Below are 17,139 nucleotides of genomic sequence, written 5' to 3'. Positions count from 1 at the left end.
TTAAGGATGTATCACTTTTGTGATTAAAAAACATTTTTAGAGTTGAAAAATAGTTTGGAAAAAGAACTTCAATTGTTTGTTCAACTGTGTGTTCAGGGCTAGTGGCAGATGTTTTTGCCTCATTTTTACCTCTCTGGGAGTTCTTAATGGCCTGGTTAGACTTCAGAACTGATGGCTCTGGGCACTCAAGGATCTGCCCTTCTAGGACAGCATTCGTGAAAGGAACCTGGACACTTTGTAAAAGGCAGCTAGGTCTACTTTATCTGTATACCTACGTTGGAATTAATGGCTAAAATTTAAATGTATACCTTATAATTATTACCAGGGTTTTAAACATTTTAAGGACTTTTTTCCTTAGAATTAAGTCTTTTTTTTTTTTTTAAAGATTTTATTTATTTGAGAGAGACAGGGAGAGAGAGAGAATGAGTGGGGGCAGGGGCAGAGGGAGAGGGAGAAGTAGGCTTCCCAATGAGCAGGGAGTCCTATGCGGGGCTCAGTTCCAGGACCCTGGGTTTGACCTGAGCTGAAGGCAGACGCTTACCCACTTGAGCCACCCAGGCATCCCTTAGAATTTAGTCTTAAACCAAGAGGTATTTTTTAATTTTTTTTTTTTTATTTAAAGACTTTATTTATTTGACTGAAAGAGAGAGCACAAGCAGGGGAAGCGGCAGGCTCCCCCACAGAGTAGGGAGGACGATGTGGGGCTCCATCCCAGGACCCTGGGATCATGGCCTGAGACCGAAGGCAGTTGCTTAACCAACTGAGCCACCCAGGCGCCCCAAACCAAGAGGTTTTTAAGGGCAAAGACTATATCGTCTATAAACTTTAAAAACTTATGGTTTTTAGTGTAGGACAGAGCATACAATATACACTTTATTATTTTTTAAGTTATTAATATAATTTTAGACAAAGATTGTGTTATTTTGTGATAAGAATTTATTTTGTAAATTTTGGATGAAATTTGCTTTGTATATTATGAATATGTTTGGAATAATTGGCTAAAATTTTGTGAAATAACTCCTATGGAATGCCTATTTGATAACCTTGAAGATTTTCATAAGCAACATCAATTTGATATTATTTGATGATTTCATTCAACTATTATATAATGTGTATTAGTGCTATAACTGAGCAAAAGCATTCTTCTGTAACTTTGAATTAAAAAAATTAATTGGTTAATTGATATGAAATCAGTGGAAAAGGATCTTTGTGGTGTTTTGGTTACCTTCTTTGTAAAAATTTGTTTAGCATCTTTCTCTTTTTTCTTGGAGAATGATGAAATTTTGTGTTTTTGGAAAAATAATCTTTGCTCATAAAAATCTTGGCTAGTTTTTAGCATACTGTTTTTGATTCTCTAAAGGAAGGTATAACATTATTTGTAAAATGAAAATGGAGATAATTTTAAAAAACTTTTTTCATTTCCTGAAATTTGGGTAATTTTGGGGGAAATAAACTTGGGAACTACTTTAGCATTTTATTTATTAATAGGCTTCTAGATTTAAAAATATTTTAAAAATTCACAATTAATAGAAAATTATTGAACTCTTGTATTATATAGCCCTCTTGTGGCCAATTTTATATGTTACAGCCAATTATTCTGTTTTAGCAAAAGTAGTTAGAAACTAGAGTACTTTGGTAATTTTATAATTAAAAGCTGGCTTTTAGGCATTATTTTTTTTCTTAACACATATATCATATTCCAGAAAATCCAAATCCCAAAAGTGGCATTATTCCAGGCAGTTATAGCTTTGAATCAGTTTTATCAGCTGTAGCTGATTTTAAGGCTCCCGTTTTTGAACCTGGAGGTTCTATGCAGCAAGGCATGTATACTCCTAAAGGTACGTTTATATACATTAACATAGTCTTTCAGAATTGGCTTTCTGAATGTGAGTTGTTGTGTACACTAGAAGAAAATGTTTTTATGTATTCAGGTTTGAGTTTTTAATGGTATACAGTGATATTGCTTCCCCTTATTTACAAATCTATGGTTTTATGTTACAGTAAACCATCTTATATGACTCTGAATTAGAAAAGGAACTTTATATAAATTCTAGTTCATTTTATAAGTGAATCAACTGTAAATGAACCAGAAATTATAAAACTATATATTTAAAATTTTTAAAAATATATTTACTCTCTAAATTTGATTTTGAAATAGTTCTCACTTCCCCAAATTTAACTTGAAACAGTTAAAATTAAAATCTGTATAGAATATTGATTATCTTTCTTTACATTTTTTTCCTTAAGTGGTTGGTTTTGCAAGGTTTTCTCCCTGGCTTTGTAGAGACATGCTTGACAAGAGCCAGAAGTAGGTGAAGTCTTCATTCACCATCTTGTCTTTTTCACTTCACATGTTCACTAATCTAAGCTAAAATTTTGAAGGAAGCACTTACATGCTTCTTGACTTCCTCAAGACGCTTTGTCTAACTGAAAAACTGATGCCCACATTGAAGTTGTAAATAGCACATCCTGTGTTTGGCAGAACACAGCAGAATAAGCCTGATCATGGGGGATTTTTCCAGGAGTTCGCAAGGGTGATCCAGAGTCTCTGGTTGCAGTGTGTATTCCATTAAAGGAAAAGCACAGTGTTTCTTTATTGTAGAGAATACTTTCTATCTAAAGTTTAAAGTTTAGATGAATTTTTGAAGTGGAGGAGCATTCTGGTGTAGTACACTGCTTAAGTAGGGTGTAATGTGAGGATTACCTCTGTCATACTCACTTGTGGTCCTTATTAATAGCATGGGTTTCTATGCCTCAGCCCCAATCTGCTCTCATCAGGATCTCTGGGGATAGATTCTGAATATCTGCTTTTTTTTTTTTAACATGCTCTATAACATGATTGTCATGCACAGTAAAGTTTGAGACACTGAGATGGAGCATTGAGCTTTTGAAGATTGGAGTCAAGAAACTAGTTTTCCATATTCAAATACAGTATTGAATTGTGTTAGCTAGTTTGTGTGATATTGAGAAGAGCAGTTTCTTAGCTCTGGATTTGGCTTCTTATTTGTAAAAAGAGAGAGTTGGAATAGATGAGAGTTTTTAAGCGTTTTGGGGAACTAAACCTTAAGTAAATCTGTTGTACAAAACCCATGAAAGCAGACCTGCTCTTGTAAATGTGGGTGTCGATAGTGGACATCGTTTCTCATCTGTTTTATCATCTCCTTGCTCCTGAAGTGGCCCCAGTTAAACTTCTGTCAGAATCCACAGAACACTAACGTCTGCTAGACTAGTTAATCGCTAAAGTTTTCTTCTATTGCTATGGTTTTATAATTCTGATAAAAGCATTGGCATTTTAATTGTACAAATTAATAGATTTAAAAATGAAGGACAAGAAATGATAATAGAAATAATAACAAAGGTCTTTGTCTTTGTGAAGGCCTATCTTAAGGATCTTAAGTCATACTTATGAGAGATACTTTAAGATGAATGAATGGTCTGTTACATGAAAATAGGGACAATTGTTAATAGTTTCTTGTGCCAGGAAGTTGAAATTACAGATGTGTAGAGAGAAACTTAAGCTTCGTACTGTTTTCAGATATTAAGAATTTTGCTAGAATGAGATGGGGAAAAAAATTAATCTAGGCAAGATGTGCTCTTGAGGCAGTGGTTTCTAAAATTACCATTCTCAGGCCATATTGTAGATTTTTCCACATCTAAATACCATCTCTATTATTATATACCTAGTTGGCTGTATATCTTTAAATGGATTCACTTTTTTAAACTTCACCTCATGCTAACCATGATTATTAGTGAGGTCCTGGGTTTTATATGCAGTGTACTATTTCCTAATATATGTTATATAATTATTAAAATAAAAATCTTTGTACACTTAAAATCATCTGTATACCACCAGTTGTACACATATCACACATGGGGTAATGGTTCCTAATTGTGAAGATGGTAAGGTGATCAATGATCAATGATCAATTTTAGCAAAAGAACAGAAGATCTTTTACAAACAAGAAATATTACACAGTAAGACTCTTGAAAATCAGTAGCTCATTAATTTTTTAATTTAGTTTTCATATTTTTATCTTTGAATATTTTCCAAGTTGTTAATGCATTGTGTTTCCTATATTCTGTTGGCACTTTACAAAAAAAAAGATGAACTAAGCTTTTATGGTGAAGCATTATCACATTATAATACTTTTTTTTTACGTTATAATAGTTTTTGCTCACTAGTTCTTGCTGAACTTAAAAGAACATTCATAATGATGAAATTATGATTTTTGACTTAGAAAAGTAGTCACAATATCAAGCTTATCAAGGCAAATATATAATCAAATCAAACTTTCCCATCTTATGAATGTAAAATATACTTAAATGTACTTAGTCATCAAGGATTGACTTTATTCCTAAGAAGTCAGTGTTTTGTTTCTACTTTCTTTGGAATAATAGCTGAAGTCTGGGATCAGGAATTTGACCCTGTCATGGTCATTCTTCGAACAGTTTACCGTAGAGACGTGCAGTCTGCAATGGACAGATACACAGCATTGTAAGTCTGTTACATTAGTATAAAAATGGATGTTTTGTATTTATGTAGAAAAATTTCAGTTATAACACAAATGTGATATGCTGTCATTAAAGTATACTCTTCATCTTTAGAGGAGAAAATATTTTGAAATTTAAAAAAAATCTGCCAGATATTTTTGTTCTCAAGATTCTTGATCCAGAATCTGATAAATTTTATAAAATGTCAGAAATAGACATAAATAAAAAAATAACACACTTATTTAGTTGGTTTTTGACTAGTGGGATGCAAAACTTGCTTTTGTGTTGTTCTACTTTTAAACCAGTAGAGGAGGCACAAGTTAAGAGAATAAAATTGTCTGCTATTAGAGGTGATGGGTATCTACAAAAAGTTTGGTAATGTTGCTTTGTTTTTCACAACTGGGAAAATAGCTAAAGCAAATTGAATTTTACTTGTAAATATTTAACAAAGTGGTTTAAAATGATTGCAGAAAAAAGTTTTGAATATCTTTTCAATGAAGAATTCATTTTTGTTTTATAAACTATTTTTTAAGTGTTGTCTTGCTGAACATCATATATCTTTTATCTGCTTTTCTAAAGCATATGTTAAATATTTTAAGACAGGTTTTAAATGATACAAATATCTTTGATCTTGAGAAAATATTTGTTTATCAAAGTGTAAATATAGATATTAGGTATAATTGAAACTTCTCTTTTGCCAAGACGTTGCAGTAATAGATATATCTGAAGTGGTTTGTAGTGTAGAGTTTTAGCATATCCCTCCTTCTCCCCAAAAAAACAAAACCAAAAAACAATGCCTAGTGCAGCCATCAGCATCTCTCTCTACCTTTCTCTAAAACCCTTGGAGAGATAGTCTGAGGTTCTTCATACTCTACTTTCTTTCTTTTTTAAAAAAATTTTACTTATTTGAGAGAGAGAGAGAGCGCACAAGCAGGGGAGGGGCAGAGGGAGAAAGAAAAGCAGACTCCCCACTGAGTAGGGAGCCCAATGCGGGGCTGATCCCAGGATTCTGGGATCAAGACCTGAGTGGAAGGCAGACGCTTAACTGACTGAGCCACCCAGGTGCCCCTGGGAGAGCACTTCTAACTCCGGATCACCAGTTACTGAGGTACCAGGTGCTGCCAGTTTCTGAGCCTTTTGAGGTGTTACTTGGATTGATGCTCAGCTTTCCCCATTGCCTTCTTGTGATTTGGTTTTCTTAGCGCTAGATGAGTTACCAGGTGTCCATATGCTTTCCAGTTAACAAAATCTTTCATTTTTTTCTTTTGTGATTTTCCCCATCTTTGTGGCTTTCATCCTTTAAAAAATACCATTACTATAGTTCTGTTGGAGTTTTGGGTGAAAGTAAAATTAAATACTTATGTTCATTCTTTAGTTTTAATTTCAAGTGCTGAATTTGTAACTCACTTTAATTTGCATTGCCTGGATTACTACGTGAGCTTTTAAAAATCTATTGATTTCTCTTCGTGTTTCTTGCTGTAAGAACTGTGTATGGATTATTCTCTGCCTGTTTTTCTATTAGGTTGTCTACAGTTTGTTAGTTCTCAAGTTTTCTTTTTTACCTTTAGATCTCTAATCCACCTGGAATTGATTTTTGTTTGTGGTAGTGAAGTAGTTATTTATTTATTTTTACTCCTACAGAAAACCACTTGCTTTAGGATCATTTATTGAACAATTCATTCCTTTCTCACTGATTTATAATATGCTAATTCTTTCATATACAATTGATCCTCATTGTTTGCAAATTCTTTACTTACAAATTTGGCTACTTGCTAAAGTTTTGAATCCAAAATTAATACTTGTAGCTTTTTCCTGGGTATTTGCAGGTGTATGTGGACATGGAGAGTACATCTAGCTGAGGTTGAACAGAGCAAAGTTCTGCCCTCTTGTTTCAGCTCTCATACTTGAAACAAGTATCCTTTCTGTGGTGTATTAATGCTATGTTTTTGCAGTTTTGTCCTTTTTGTTTGTGATTTTGCTATTTAAAGGGGCCCCCAAATGTAGTACTGAAGTGCTCTCTGGTGTTCCTAAGGGCAAGAAGGCTTTGATGTGCCTTACAGAGAAAATTCATTGTTAGTTAAGCTTTGTTCATTCATGGGTTATAATGCTGTTGGCTGTGAGTTCAATGGTAATGAATCAATAATATGGTACATCCAGAAAGAGGTAGAGGAAATTCACTGATCTGTACATGAGGTCATTCCAAAAAGTGTTAAAATAGCAACTGTAGTGTGTGATGAAGCTATGGAAAGGTTAAAAGCTAGATTTGTGGACTCATGAATGATGACTGATAAAAAAGTGTAGTGGATAGCTTTGTTGTGAGGCTGAAAGCCAAAGAAATTCCTGTCACATTTAGCAAGGGTCAGGAAAACGGTAAACCTTTTTTCACTAGTGCTTGTCTGGCTTCATGTTTCAAAAGGTAATATAATGTGAAAAATGTTAAATATACAGGCAAGGCAGTTCTGTAGATCATGAGGTGGAAGAATTGTAAAAATACTTGCTAAGAGTCAGAAAAGGGTCACGTGAAAGAGCAGATTTTCATTGTTGATAGGACCATCTTGATTTACAAGGACTTTGGCAAATATAATGCAAATGGAATTTTGATTAACAAAATTGACCCCAGGCTTGCAGGAACCTAATCCTGTATTTCTCCTAGGAGCAATAATTAAATGTTTGTGGTGACTTTATAGAACATAACTACTGTGAATAAAGGCAGCTGACTGTATCCGGTATCTGTATGTATATAGATCTGTATCTCTTTTGTTCCTTCTGTAAATTAATCCCATACTATCACAAATATTGTTAAGTTTCTCTCCTTTCTCCTCCTCCTCTTCTCTTCTCCTCCTTTCTTCTCTCTTCTATTTATAATAGTTATTTATTCTTGGCTCTTTGCCTAGAATTTTAGGATGACCATATCAAACTTAATGATGAAACATATTGGACTTTGATTGAAATTGTGCTGATTGAAATTAATCGACAGCATTTAGATTACTTCATGGATTAATTTGGTAGAAATGCCATCTTTTTAAGTTTTTATTTTAATTCCAATTAACATACAATGTTATATTGGTTTCAGGTATACAGTATAGTGATTTAGCAATTCCATACATCACCAGATCCTCATCACAACAAGAGCACTCCTTAGTCCCTGTCACCTGTTTAACACATTCCTCCCCCCATCCACCTTCCCAGTTTGTTCTCTATAATCAAGAGCCCGTTTCTTGATTTGTCTCTCTCTTTCTCTGTCTTACTTTTTTCCCCTTTGCTTGTTTGTTTTGTTTCTTAAATTCCAGATATGAGTGAAATCAATTGGTATTTGTCTTTGTCTGACTGACCTGTTTTGCTTAGCACATAATACTCTCTAGCTCCACCTATGTTGTTGCAGATGGCAAGAGAGATCATGAGCAGGGAGGGGAGGGAGGGGTAGAGGAAGAAGTTGACCTCCCACTGAGCAGGAAGCCAGGTTCGGGACTCGATCCCAGGACCCTGAGATCATGACCTGAGCCGAAGGCAGATGCTTAACCTTAACCGACTGAGCCACGGAGGCGTTCCTCTATGTTTAATTGTTTTGTTTTTTTTTTTTAAGATTTTATTTATTTATTTGACAGAGAGACAGCGAGAGAGGGAATACGAGCAGGGGAAGTGAGAGAGGGAGAAGCAGGCTTCCTGCGGAGCAGGGAGCCTGATGCAGGGCTCGATCCCAGGACCCTGGGATCATGACCTGAGCCAAGGGCAGACGCTTAATGACTGAGCCACCCAGGCACCCCTCTATATTTCTTTTAAATTTTTTTATTGTTATGTTAATCACCGTACATTACATCATTAGTTTTTGATGTAGTCTTCCATGATTCATTGTTTGTGCATAACACCCAGTGCTCCACGCAGCATGTGCCCTCTTTAATACCCATCACCAGACTAACCCATCCCCCCACCCCCCCTCCCCTCTAGAACCCTCGTCTCTAATGGTTCATCTCCCCCTCCGACTTACTCCCCTTCATTCTTCCCCTCCTGCTATCTTCTTTTTTTTTCTTAACATATATTACATTATTTGTTTCAGAAGTACAGATCTGTGATTCAACAGTCTTGCACAATTCACAGCGCTCACCATAGCACATACCCTCCCTGATGTCTATCACCCAGCCACCCCATCCCTCCCACCCCCCACCACTCCAGCAACCCTCAGTTTGTTTCCTGAGATTAAGAATTCCTCATATCAGTGAGGTCATATGATACATGTCTTTCTCTGATTGACTTATTTCACTCAGCATAATACCCTCCAGTTCCATCCACGTTGTTGCAAATGGCAAGATCTCATTCCTTTTGATGGCTGCATAATATTCCATTGCTTATATATACCACGTCTTCTTTATCCATTCATCTGTCAATGGACATCTTGGCTCTTTCCACAGTTTGGCTATTGTGGACATTGCTGCTATAAACATTGGGGTGCACGTACCCCTAGGCACCCCTCTATATTAAATTGTTAGAGGAACTACAAGAGTGCTTACCAAGGCAGCCTCAGTTTTGTACATTGCCATCAGCAGTGAATGAAGGTTCCAGTTTCTCCTTTTCCTTACTAACACTTATAATCTGTCTTTTTGATTATAGCCATCCTTGTGGTGTGAAGTAGTATCTCATTGTAGTTTTGATTTGCATCTTCCTGATGGCTAATGATGTTGAGCATATTTTCATGTGTTTATTGGCCATCTTTGGAGAACTGTCCAGATCCTTTGCACATTTTAATTGGAGTAACTTTTTATTACTGAATTTTAACTAACACCAGAAATACGATTTGTAAATATTTTCTACTATTCTGTGCGTTGCGGGTTGTCTTTTTAAGTGTCTTTTGATGCAAAAAAGTTAATTTTAATGAAGTTCAATTTATCTAGTTTTTTCTTTTGTTGCTTGTGCTTTTGGTGTCATATCTATTCCTTAATCCACATTACGAAGACTTATGCCTATGTTTTCTTTGAAGAGTTTTATAGTTCTAGCTCTATTTAAGTCTTCGATGCATTTTGAGCTAATCTTTGCATATGGTATAAGGTAGTGGTCTAACTTCATTAACATTGAACATTTATTTATTTGACAGAGAGAGAGACAGTGAGAGAGGGAATAAAAGCAGGGGGAGTGGGAGAGGGAGAAGCAGGCTTCCCGCTGAGCAGGGATCCCAATGCGGGGCTTGATCCCAGGACCCTGGGATCATGACCTGAGCTGAAGGCAGATGCTTAATGACTTAATGAAGGCGCCCCTTTCGTAAATATTCTAAGTGCACTTAAAATTGTATGTATTCTCTAATTATTGGATGTTCTTTAAATGTCTGTGGTTCAAGCTTATCAATTATGTTGTTTAAAATCTTCAAAATCCTGGGGCTCCTGGGTGGCTCAGTCAGTTAAGTGTCCAACTCTTGATTTTGGCTCAGGTCATGGTCTCAGAGTTGTGGAATCGAGCCCTTTGTTGGGCTCTGTGCTCAGTGGGGAGTCTGCTTGAGATTCTCTCTCTCCCTCTTCCTCCTCGCATGCACATTCTCTCTCTCAAATAAATAAATAAATCTTTAAATAAAAAGTCTTCAAAATCCTTACCAATTTATTTTTCTTAGGCTTTTTGTTAGAAATGTGTTAATATCCTCTATTATGTTTGTGAATTTGTCAGTTTCTCTGTGTAATTCTCTCAGATTTTGCCTTTTGTGTTTTGAGTCTGCTGTTATTTGCATATAAGTTCATTATTATTATCTTCCTGGGGAGCCTGTTGTTCTTCATCACAGAAAAGACAGATGAGCTTTCTTATTTTTCCTTGTAAGTTATCCTTTCATTGAGGGTGAAGCTTTTCAAAGGTGTCAGCTTCCTGTGGAATCTCAGTTCCATCCCTAAACCTTGTGTGAGCCCGATACCTTGAGATCTGCCTGCTCAAGGACTTTAAAATCATTGGTAAACACATTGTTAGTGCTTGTTGTTAATCCTGTTTTTTTTCTGGTAACCAGGGAACTTCCCCTTCTTTTCTGTGGTCCAATTATGCATTGATAAAATTACATTTTATATTTTGTCCAGCTTTCCAAGCTGTTGGGAGGTGGGAGAATTTCAGGTTATCTACTTTTTTCAATTGTTGTGACTGGAAATTTCTTTGTTTAGTAGTTTACTATATTCTTTCTGTTTCTTTCCTTTTGTTAACATTTCCTATTCATATTTTTTTTTCTGGTTTTCAGCTTAGGTCTCCCTACTCATTTTTATTCAGTACAAAATGTTTATTATGAGAGAATAGATATCTGGCATTTTTGAGCAATTTAATTAAAAATGGTACTACATAGAAAAATATGACAAAAATTATAAAAAACAATTTAAACCACAGTTTAATCTTAAGTCTATCATCTAATTTTAGGTTTGCTTTATTTTTCCAGTTTAAAACAGAGTGGAAAATTCCCTGGAAATCCTTGGCCTCCCTATAAGAAAAGGACGCCACTCCATCCCAGCTATAAAGGTCTCATGAGACTTTTGCACTGTAAAACTTTACACATTGTGCTATTCACTCTGCTTTACAAGGTACAGTAGTAATTTGAATAGAAAGACTCAGATTAGAATTTATTTCCATAATTTTCAAATAAAAGCGTTAGCAGATAATATTTACATAAAAGTACTACTTATAAAGCAAAGTGTATTTATATATTAAAGATGTGAGGATATGTCATAAACACATATATGTGACTTCTGAGTTGAAAATGTAGTGGCTACACCATTCTTTGTGGGAAACTATTCATCTTACCCAGTTTCAGATAATGTAAAAAACAATATGTTAATAAAACTCAGAAATATCATTCTTGGTCATTTTTTTCTTAGCTTTTAAGTTATTCATTTGAAACTGTAGGATATACTGTCACAGGATTTCAAGCCAAAATTTATTTGAATTTAGTTAGGTTTTATTTATCAAGAAGAGGCAGTGTAGTAATGATAGGTAATAGCTGGGAGTCTGAAATCCTCTGTAGTGTTGCTTATACTAGCTGGGTGTGTAGCTGAGCCTTGATTTCCTCTCTGTAAATAGTGGATTAGAAAGGATGGTCTCTGTTGCCTCCCAGCCTTCAGTCACCTCCTCCTGTTCCTCCCACCATCTGCACTACCTGCCTACTGTTTGTTGAACACCAACTGATAGACTATACTATACAAATTACAGATGTTAACTTGTGTAATCCTCACAGTAATTCTGGTCTATTGTTCCAGTTTTAAAAATGAGAAAACTAAGGCCAGAATCTGTTGCTCAAGGTCAAATAGCGAGGTATATACAGAATTTGTATAAAAGAGGTTTTTAAAAGATTAGGAAAGTTTACTGTCTTCACCACTGTGCCACACAAAAGATGAACAGAAAAGCCTTCTTAGTAGTCAAAATAAACATCAGAAAGGCAACTAACGCAAAGTCTTCATTCTTTAGTCAGAGTAAATTAGCTCTTAGGTGACTAAGTCCTTTTTCAAGCCTACCCAGCCATTTGGGAAGTTTCTTTTGTACTCTCAACAGTCTCACCTGAAGCTGGCAAGGTACTCCCACAGAACCTCTTCTTTGTACCCCTTCCATCATTTGGCCAGAGGGCTTTCTTATAATGAGGACAACATGATGGCTGCCAGGCCATTTTTTTCTTATGGTATTTTTAGGTATGTTCCGGTTAGTAGTTTGTTGCATCATATTGAATGAATGATTGTTGTAGGTTAGCCCTGAAATCCTGCATAAGATGTGTAAAGCTTGCAATGTGTAATCCACATAAGGTCAGATTTATTGATGTTTCCTCAGAGAAGCCTCTCTTTTAACTAGTTGCATCCCTTTTTCCTTTCTCACCCATATAAACCACATACTAACACATACATTTACTCAACTGCACAAAATACTCAGGCTGAGAACTTCAATTTTAGAGACATTTTAAGAACATTAATATTCTATAGTTATTTATTGTGCTTCCAATTATATGCCAGGTGCTATGCTTAACACATTTGCATGACTTATCCTATTTAGTACACTTATTTATCTGGTATTTTTGTCATTAGGAGAAAGAGTATCAGCAAATGAGGAGGCGAAGCATTCTTGTTAAATTATTTTATTAGATACTAGTATATAATAATGGATTTAGTGGACTACTTAATGTATTACCTTTAGGAATCCATGAACCAGTATTTCTAGATATTGCTTAAAATACTGTGTGATCTTGAGAAGGAACCTGTTCTTCTGATTTTAGTTTGTCTTTTCACCAAGATGTAGCTTTACTTATTTTCTGATCATGCTGTATATTTATTTATATATATGATTGTTATTTTTATCTATAACAACATGTTTTTGGATACTTAAATATATTGTGTGGGAAAAGTAATTATGAGGCATTTTTTTCCCTCTTTAAAGATTTTGATGGATCATCAAAATCTGTCAGAACACGTACTCTGCATGGTCTTGTATCTGATTGAATTAGGACTTGAAAATTCAGCTGAAGAGGAATCAGATGAAGAGGTAAGTAAGTTTCTTATGTTTTTAAATATTAAAGTTATAAAATGCCTTAACAAAGGTAGTGTGTCATCTGGAAATGTATTTATGGATTCATCATATGCATAAAATATTCTTAACTACTGGAAAAGGCCTTTTTTGATCTTCAAATACATATGTTCTTTTAGAGGTTTTACTCTACTTATGATATTATTGAATTTGAAATTTGTAATTCATAATATATAGATCTAAGAAAAGTGGTTAGTGCACTTTTGGTGTTATGCTAATAACATTGACTACTGATAAATAATTGTTATGTTAGGACTTCTGTTTAGAAATCCTAATTTGATTAGGGATTATTTTTGAGTAGCAAATTCTTTTTGGAAAGGTTTTAAATGAATGAAGTAAATATTGTAATATGGGAGAATTTTTAAAGTACTCAAGAATACAAGTTGTTAGTATGTTATAGGACTTTAGAAGTATCATTTCCATAAAGGCAGTTGTTACTACAACTTGATTTTACAATTCTTGTATTCTTGTATTTTATGTTTGAATTTGTGTTTATTAGCACTTTATAATTTGAAGATGAGACTATAAAGGATTTGGAAATAAGACAGTAGATGATTATTTGGGCTGGTTACATCTACCTTGTACATTAGACCTGACTTGGCAAGTTTTCATATTCATTATGTTCATGTTTTAGGCATCAGTGTGTGGACCAGAACGTTGTCATGACAGTTGGTTTCCTGGCAGTAACTTAGTGTCAAACATGCGACACTTTATAAACTATGTTAGGGTGAGAGTTCCAGAGACTGCTCCGGAAGTGAAGAGAGACTCACTTGCAAGTACCAGCTCTGACAGCTTGAGTTCTTTACAAGTAAGTGTAGAAGAGAGAAAGATAAAAGGAAAGATTCTATGTTATGTTGGGTATATTGTTTAGACCATCCTATGATACTCAAAAGAAAAATGTGGTTGTAGGTAACGTTAAATTCTTTTGTTTCCTGTGATATATCTAAGCAACTTTTGCCTCACTCATCTTTTTCCTTTAATCTGCCAGAGTTCACGAAGGCCTAAAGTTCTTCAAAGAGAGGTAGATGTATATAATATTTGCATTAACTAGCAATATGGCTTTAACTGGAAATTGGAAAAACACTTTGAAGTATTTGTGTGTATATGTGTGTGTTTAATATGGTTAAATAAAAAAAAAGTTTACTGTGTGTGTTTTTATATAGTGATTTAGGCTTAATTTTAAAGAAAACTCATATTATTGAAGTTAAAAAAGTAATACTTAGTATTTAATAGTGGGTTTTTCTTAGGATTTTGGACGAATTATAAGCAGCACATTTGGGTCTATTTGCATTTAGCATTGTTACTAACATCTTAAAAATGTATGTTTCCTAAATCAAAATAAATTTAATCTTTAATTGCTGGCAGCATGCCCATTTACAGATTTTTTTTTTTTTTGCTTCTATGGCAATTAATTAACTTGATAAAATAGGCACACACAAATCTTATTATATTGTGTATTTGGATTTAACTTGAAAATCAGCTTTTTCATTGCATGTAGCTTAATTAACTAATTTTTAAAAGGCAGAAATGAAAAATCTTGAAATGACATGCCAAGTAACTAAAACTAAACTTAAACACCTCTAATCCCTACAGTCTATTTTTGTGGGTAGAGAGCACTGCATCAGAAGTTTCTCTTAGTAGAGTCCGTTTATAGGAGCTTTCTTTGCCTTTGACAACATGTTTTTGCTGTGAACACCATAAAGAATTTTGATTAAATTGAAATCTTAATAAGAGGCAGCTTTTGCTTCTAATGTTGGTACAGAGTACTTTGAAAAACAGTTTGGATGTTAAAAATAGCGTATACTATAATTTAGCTCATAAATGCTCAACTGAGCTTTTTGGAGCATCCTTTGATTTCTTGCTTAAAAAATTAAATCCATTAAATTGACTCGTATCTTAATTAAAAGATGATTTCTAAGAGCTCTGATGCAGTTTGCTTTAACAAAAAGATATCTGGAAGATAAATTATTGAAATATTTTAAAAATCTGTTCAAGTAACAAATTATAGTGATATTCAAATACGACAAGATCAGTTTGATTTTTCATCTTTATATTTCCTTTTAGTAACTGTTTGTTAGAAGTAATTTTCAAACTTTGAAGTTCTTTAAAAATTAAATTAATTAGCAGTTCAGATTCATTAATTTAGGAAAAGATTTATAATTTACTTAACTAGAAAATGTAGCAGTCTTGTAGAAGTTAGGAAAGAGTGTAGTATTCTTTTTTTAACAGAGTATAGTTGACACACAATGTTACATTAGAAGTGTATACGTGTTCTTGCTGAATAGTGGGTAGAACATCTTTTATTCCTGTAAACTGGTGAGGAATTTGGTGTATGATTCCTCTTCAGTATCGCTATAGCTACTGCTCAGGTTTTGTCTGTTTTTCCTGGTAGATAGGTCTAGGAGGCTGAGAGAGAGGTGTTACTGGGGATAACCACCTTTCTCCTCGAGTTGTTTCCAGATTAAATGAGACTAAATATGTTTAAGAGAGGTGAAGGGACAGGCTTACTCAAAGGGCAAATCTATTGAATAAATCCTCAGATTAAACTTTGAACACTGTAGTGCTAATATATTTTACACTTAACACTGAATAACTTCTCTTGATTTTTCTTTCTCTTTTTTAATGGTAGAATTCTGGTACAGCTCAAGTTTTCAGCTTAGTAGCAGAGCGTAGAAAGAAGTTTCAAGAGATCATCAATCGCAGTAGCAGTGAAGCAAATCAGGTGGTTCGTCCCAAAACTTCAAGTAAATGGTCTGCTCCTGGTTCGGCTCCACAGTTAACTACAGCCATTTTGGAAATTAAAGAAAGCATATTGTCTTTGTTAATTAAACTTCATCACAAACTCTCAGGGAAACAAAACTCCTACTATCCTCCTTGGCTTGATGACATAGAAATTTTAATCCAACCAGAAATTCCTAAATATAATCATGGAGATGGTATAACTGCAGTAGAAAGAATTTTATTAAAAGCTGCATTGCAAAGCAGAATGAACAAACGCATCATTGAAGAGATATGTAGAAAAGTGACCCCTCCTGTACCACCCAAAAAAATCACTGCAGCAGAGAAGAAAACATTGGACAAAGAAGAAAGGTAATTTTTATTTTTGATGTTTTAAACATGTATGGTACAGTTGAAGATTTGATATGGCCCCTTTTTTGGCCATCTGAGGCTAATCACCTGGATGTTTAACAGCTATAATCATAGCTGATTCCTTTGTAAGATAAAGGGAGCCAAACATAGGCAGTGCTTGGGCATGTATTACGCTTGAGATAGTTGGGGGTGAAAAGACAAGAGTTTATGACCCCAACATTAAATTACTACCCTAAAGTTGTAGGTGGGCCCTTTTAGAAAAATTGCTCCTAGTAGGTTATCTAATAATTCTGCTGCTATTTTAAAAAACTATCATCAATTCAACTTTAAATGAGAATAGAGAGTTAAAAAATATTCTAAATATTTCTCAGAATAAAAATTTGATTGTTTTGGTTTTTTTGGTCTTTTCCAGTCTTCCAGCAAATGATTACTAATTATTAAACAAGTAATGTTTTAAAACATATTTATGGCTCTAGCTTTTGGAACTTTAGGTTGCTTTTAATTTGTTGTTACATAATATATTTAAAAAAATTTTTAAATTAAAAAAAGTTTTTAAGTGAATTCTACCCCTAATGTGGGGCTCAAACTCATGATCTCAAGATGAAGAGTTGCATGCTCTACTGACCTAGCCAGCCAGACGCCCCTGTTAAATTGTAATATTTGTAAATTAAAAATAAAAATCTTTCTTGGATAATGTTCCTGTTTATAGGGCAGAAACAATATAAGAGAGGCTTAGGCTTAGCAGTAAAGTTGATTTGCTCAATTTTGTACATTACTGAGTTTAAAGAGGACATTCAAGTGGAGATGTCCAGTCAGATAAAGGGTTTGAGACTTAGGGGAGAATTCTTAGTTAGCACTTTAGATGTGGGCAGTTAAAGGCTTATATATGAAAGAGTGTGTGTATATAATGAGAACACTTAATATAGAACTTTTATAGAATAAGGAAAAAACATTAAAGGGAATGACTGAGGAAGGAGTACCTATAAAGGTGACTGAAAATGGATGGCTAGAGTGGAAGAAGAGGAACAATGTAGAGAGTGGCGTTCA

At 34.4% G+C, this 17,139-nt stretch overlaps 1 protein-coding gene across 2 annotated transcripts in view; it reads left to right on the top strand.

The window, feature by feature from the left end:
• Nucleotides 1-17,139, top strand: part of UBR3 (ubiquitin protein ligase E3 component n-recognin 3) — a 223,962-nt gene that overhangs the window by 83,996 nt on the left and 122,827 nt on the right. For both annotated transcript variants that reach the window (XM_088021641.1, XM_088021642.1), the window contains exons 18-23: nt 1,696-1,838; nt 4,399-4,495; nt 10,880-11,021; nt 12,856-12,960; nt 13,637-13,810; nt 15,632-16,092. In XM_088021641.1, coding sequence (XP_087877767.1) covers nt 1,696-1,838; nt 4,399-4,495; nt 10,880-11,021; nt 12,856-12,960; nt 13,637-13,810; nt 15,632-16,092 — 1,122 coding nt within the window. The remainder of the gene's footprint in view (nt 1-1,695; nt 1,839-4,398; nt 4,496-10,879; nt 11,022-12,855; nt 12,961-13,636; nt 13,811-15,631; nt 16,093-17,139) is intronic.

Source organism: Eumetopias jubatus, unplaced genomic scaffold (genome assembly GCF_037043125.1).
Source record: "Eumetopias jubatus isolate StellerSeaLion01/CBP00866 unplaced genomic scaffold, mEumJub1_p1.0 scaffold_3, whole genome shotgun sequence".
NCBI classification, from domain to species: Eukaryota; Metazoa; Chordata; class Mammalia; order Carnivora; family Otariidae; genus Eumetopias; species Eumetopias jubatus.
The sequence above is the reverse complement of the archived record's forward strand: the minus strand, read 5'-3'. Positions and strand labels throughout refer to the sequence as shown.